Source organism: Orycteropus afer, unplaced genomic scaffold (genome assembly GCF_000298275.1).
Source record: "Orycteropus afer afer isolate SDZICR_OR568_19922 unplaced genomic scaffold, OryAfe1.0 scaffold00042, whole genome shotgun sequence".
NCBI classification, from domain to species: Eukaryota; Metazoa; Chordata; class Mammalia; order Tubulidentata; family Orycteropodidae; genus Orycteropus; species Orycteropus afer.
In genome coordinates, this window is record NW_006921629.1 from 16082427 (window position 1) to 16088094 (window position 5668).

General features: G+C 46.4%; 1 protein-coding gene across 1 annotated transcript in view; it reads right to left on the minus strand.

Annotated features, from left to right (window-relative positions):
- GP1BA (glycoprotein Ib platelet subunit alpha) overlaps nucleotides 1-1232 on the minus strand; it is a 2017-nt gene extending 785 nt beyond the window's left edge. The window contains exon 1 of the mRNA XM_042780510.1: nucleotides 4-1232. Coding sequence (XP_042636444.1) covers nucleotides 4-1232 — 1229 coding nt within the window. The remainder of the gene's footprint in view (nucleotides 1-3) is intronic.
- Between the last annotated feature and the right edge of the window lie 4436 nt (nucleotides 1233-5668).

The window sequence follows — 5668 nt, forward strand, 5'->3', positions numbered from 1 at the left end:
GGGGGTGTGGTGGGCTCTGGGGTGGTTGGGGGTGTGGTGGGCTCTGGGGTGGTTGGAGCTATGTTAGGGTCTCTAGTGAGTTTTAGAATTTTGGAGAATGCAATGAATTCTGTGGTAGTTTGGAATGTGATGGGATCTGAGATCTCTTTGGTTGAGAATGTAGTGTGTATTGGGGTGGATTTTTGGAATGGAGGCAAGTAGAGTATTTTGCTGTCTGGAAAAGTAGTAGACTCTGAGTAGAGTAGGCTCCCTTGGGTTGTATGGGCTTTCATGTTGGTAGAGAAATTGACCACAGTCCTTGTGGCATTTACCTTACCACTGGGGTAGTTGAGACTGGTGTAGTCTTCATCATAGTTGTCATAGTCATCAGAGTCATGACCAAGGGGAGAGCAACCTTTCCCTGAGTAGGCGTACACAGGTACATGATGCAAGCCGCTACACTCCACACTGGCCACATTGGGGGTCATGGCTTTGACATCGATACCCTCCTTCCATACGTAGACATTGTTTGGATTGTCCTTCAGCCAGCGACTGAAATAGAGAATCTCACAGTTGCATTGCCAGATGTTGCTATGGAAGAAAGTGAAAGGCAGGAGGAGATCTCCAAAGAAGCCCTTCGGTATTGTGTACAGCCAGTTTCCTTGGAGGTAGAGGGTGTCAAGGTCCTCCAACCCATGCAGGAGCCCAGGGGGCAGCTCTTCCAACTTGTTGTTAGCCAGATTGAGCTTCTGCAGCTTGGGTGTGGCTTGCAGAAGCCCTGGGGGCAGGATCTTCAACATATTGCCTTGCAGGTAGAGCTCTTGGAGTTGGTTCAAGCCCTCCAGGGCCCCTGGCGACAAGGAGGCCAGCTTGTTGAAGGAAACATCCAGGAGAGTGAGGCCTGGTAATGCTCTTCCTAGTCGGGGCAGGCTTTTCAGCTCATTGTGTGACAGAACCAGGGTCTTCAACAGTGACAGCATCTCATCAGTCTGCAGCGTGGCCAGCTGGCTGTGTTCCAGGTGCAGTTGGGTGAGGTGAGTCAGCGATACCACAGATGCTGTGGAGAAGTGGACCAGGGGATTTTGACCCAGGTGCAGGATGACTGTGTCTGGTGGCAGGTCTGGAGGCAGCCCCTTCAGCCGCCGGTTCTCACAATTCACTTCCACTTCTGTGGTCTCTCTGGATATATCACAGATGCTGGGCTGGGGGTGTGAGGGGCTTGGCAACAGGAGCAATAAGAAGAGGAGAGGCATGGTGACCTGTGGGTGAGAAGGGTTGAATGGATGCCCTGCCAGCTGCTGGCACCATTCCCCTTCCCCCAGGCTCTCTGCTGCAGCCTTCAGGTTCTCTTGCAGAAACCCAGCTTGCACCCCTCCCAGCCTCCCCAGTTCCCTCTCTGCCCTTGCACCCGAAGCCTGAACCACTCACTCCCATGTCCTTGGCTCTTACCCCTCTCTCAGAACCCCCCTCTTCCCTGCATCCCAGACCCAGCTTACAGACAGTCAGTAAGACCTCCGAAGGCATAGAGCTTCTTCCAGCATGTGACTCAGTCCCTCTGTCTTCCAGCCCCAAGGAGGGCCTGGCCAGAGGCAGGAAGGAGCTCGGGATGGGGAGGAAATGCCAGCCTTGATAGGGTCCTCTATGACCTGGGAATGGAATCTCCTCCCGGACACAGGCCCTTATCGCCTCCCTCCACAACTTTCCCCCAAACCCTCCTTTGGGCTCTGGTCTCTCCCACTTTCCTTCCATGCTGGTTAGATTGGGGTGGATGTCTTCAGCCATTCACATCCATCTTTTAAGAACCTACCCAGCTGCTTCCCTGTTGTCTCCCCTTCACAGCAAATACTTTAATGTTAGTTGCCTTTGAGTTGACTCCGACGCATGACAACCCATGTGTTAGAAAATAGAACTTGCTCCATAGGAGTTTCAAGGCTGTGACTTTTCCAAAGCAGATCACCAGGCCTGTCTTTCAGTGTGCCTCTGAGTGGGTTTGAACAGCTAACATTTCAGCTAGTAATGGAGCACTTAACCATTTACGCTACATTCTTAGAGTTGTCAAATATTAACTCTCGGCGGTGCCTTACCTCCCTCTACCTCCTCACCCTACTCTTTATCTTCCTGTTCCATTGACTCAGTTCTTGCCAAGGTCACCTGGTGCCCTCCATTCTACAGACACTTCTTCACTATGACACAACTTGATTGCTGCAGCCTGCATGCTCATGGCCATGCCCTCCTTGGGATCTCCCTTTGGCCTCTGTGACATTGTGACTTCCCTGGTTTCCCCTTAATTCTCAGTCTCATTTGTGGACTCCTTTTCATCTGCCCTTCCTGAAAACTTAACATGCTCCCAGGGTTTGGTCTTGAGTCCTTTTCTTTACTTTTGTTGTGGAAGCACCTCATGTAGTTCCTTGCTTTCAACCACCACCTATACCCCAAACACTAAAACAAATCCTTTGCCATTGAGTTGATTATGACTCATAGTGATTCTGTAGGACAGTGTAGAATTGCCCCATAGTGTTTCTAAGGCTGTAATCTTTACAGAAGCAGACTGTCACATGGTTCTTCTATGGAGCAGCTGGTCAGTTTGAACTGCTGACCTTTCACCTTTTCACCACTGCACCACCACCAGGGCTCCTTCCTTATATCCAGTGACTCTCTGCAAACTTCTCTGCTGGGTTCGATAATTCATTGCAATGGCCACAGAACTCTCAGACGATACTCATGATTATGGGGTTTATTAGGGAAGTAACAGGCTACAATTCAGGTTCAGGAATGTGCTCAGGATTACAATTCTTCGATCAGGGCAGTGTCCCCTCTGCTATGCCCTCAGGCACACCTCTCTGGCCCTTGGCCTCTCAGCCTAGCCACTGCCCTGCTTGGGTAAGTGATTGAAAGCTCTTTTAGCTCTGCAGATAGGTACACCTTGGTGCACCCCACTCTGCCAGCAGGGCTCCTGCCCAAGGGTGCTCAGCTTTCTTGCTCTGTGGGCCAGGTAAGCCTGCCATTCTGTTTCGTGCCTCTTGGTTCTACTGCCACCATCTCTTTGCCAGTGCATCTGTCTCCTGGGGTGTCTCTACCAAGGAGGTCCAGCACAGGGATCTTAGGTCCAAGGACGCAGTCTACTTCACCTCCAGCTCTTCTCTTCTGATGGCAGTATGATCCCCTTTCTGTCTCTGGGAGGACTCATTTTAAGCCTGGCAGAGTGACAAAACTAACCAATCCCAACATCAAAGTTCTACATCTTACTTGCATAGTCCCACCTAGTTATCTGGTGGGTATTACAAAGACTATGGCTAGAAAGGGAGCTCTGGTAGCATAGTGCCTAAGGCACTTGACTGCTAACCAGAAGGCTGGCAGTTCAAACCCACCAGCCACTCCTCGGAAGGAAGGTTGGTCAATCTACTTCCACAGTGATACTGCCTCAGAAACCCAAGGAGGGGTCGCTATGAGTCGGGTCCAACTCAACGGCACATAACACCAACAACATGGCTAGAAAAGCCATACCAGGTAATTCACTGCACTGCACTCTCAAAGCTTTATCTCTCCCAGACTCCTCTTCTGAGACCTGACACATGTCTAATTACCTTTTGGACTTCTCCACTTGGGTGTCTCACAGGTGTCTCACTATGTTCAAAATAGAGCTTATACAAAAGGCATATGAGGTGAACATTTATACTGTTGTTGTTGTTATGTGCCACTAAGTTGGACCTGACCCCTCCTTGGGTTTCCCAGGCAGTATCACTACGGAAGTAGATTACCCCATCTTCCTTCCGAGGAGTGGCTGGTGGGTTTGAACCGCCAGCCTTAACATTTATATTAGGTAGATACATTCCTTGGAGAGAACAATCATGAGAGAATAGAAGGGCTGTGTATGCATAGGGACATAGCTCAGGGGGCAGGAGTGCATGGAGGGAAGGACGGGGAGGCGGGTAACTATGGGGAGGAAGTGGGAAGGGAGCTGTTGCATTGTGGTAAATTGTAGTCAATGTCATGAGATAGTGTATGTGAACCGCTGTTTGGAAAGTGAATTTGCTCTGTAAACTTTCACCCAAATTACAATTAAAACAAAACAAACAAACAAAAAACCACCAGAGCTTTTCATCTGTTATGTGTTGAATTGTGTCCCTTCAAAATATGTATTGGAATCTTAACTCCTGTATCTACAGATGGAATCCCATTTGGAAATGGGATTTTCTTTGTTTTGTTAATAAGTCTATTGTCACTTCTGAGTATGGAGCAGCACAGACACAGAGACAAGTGAGCACAGCTGGGATAAGATGGATGCCACATGGAGATAGCCCAGGAACTGAGGAAGGTCAGGACTACAGAAGCAGAAAGAGACAAGGATATTTCCATAAAGCCAACAGAGAGAGAGCCTTTCCCTAGAGCTGGTGCCCTGAATTTAGAATTCTAGCCTCCTGAAATGTAAGAGTTAATTTCAGTTCCTTAAAGGTACAGAATGCAGAAATTATTGAACAATAGTAATATCATACATAAATAAATTTTGCTGAAAATAATTCAAAAAGCAATTGCAGAAGTATATTGACACAGAACTGCCAAAAAATTCAAGCTGAAATCAGAAGAAGACTTGAAATGAGAGATATCATTGCTGATGTCAGATGGATCTTGGCTGAAAGCAGAGAATATCAGAAAGATGTTTACCTGTGTTTTATTGTCTATGCAAAGGCATTAGACTGTGTGGATCAAAGCGAATTATGAATAACATTGTGAAGAATGGGAATTCCAGAACACTTAATTGTGCTCATGAGGAACATGTCCATAAACCAAGAATAGAACAAGGGGATACTGAATAGTTTAACATCTGGAAAGATGTGTGTCAAGGTTGTATCCTTTTACCATACTCATCCAATCTGTGTTATGAGCAAATACTCTAAGAAATTGGACTGTGTGAAGAAGAACACAGCATCAGGATTGGAGGAAGATTTGTTAACCTGTGATACGCAGATGATACAACATTGTTTGCTGAAAGTGGAGAAGACTCGAAGCACTTAATGATAAAGATCAAAGACTATAGTCTTCAGTATGTGTTACACCCCAACATGAAAACAAAAATCCTCACAACTGGACCAATAAGCAACATCATGATAAATGAATTTTTTACTTGGATCCACAATCAACACCCATGGAAACAGCAGTCAAGCAATCAGACGTCTTACAGCACTGGGCAAATCTAACTGCAAAAGACCTCTTTAAAGTGTTAAAGAGCAAAGAGTCACTTTGAAGACTAAGGTGCACCTGACATAAGCTATGATATGATATTTTCAGTAGCCTCATATGCTGGACAATGAATAAGGAAGACCATAGAAGAATGATGTCCTTGAATTATGATATTAGTGAAGAATATTGAAAATACCATGGGCTGCCAGAAGAATTAATAAATCTGTCTTGGAAGAACAACAGCCAAAGTGAGAATGGCTGGACCTTGGTCACGTTGTCAAAAGGGACAAGTCCCTGGAGAATGATATCATGCTTGGTAAAGTAGAGGGTCAGCAAAAAAGGAGAAGACCCTTGTGATTGTTAAGGTTGTATGTCAACTTGGCTGGGGCATGATTTTTTTTTTTTTTTTTAATTAGGATTTGGGTGAAGATTTACAGACTAAATTCACTTTTCATACAGCAGTTCACATATACTTTGTCTCATGTCATTGACCAAAATTTACAATGCAGCA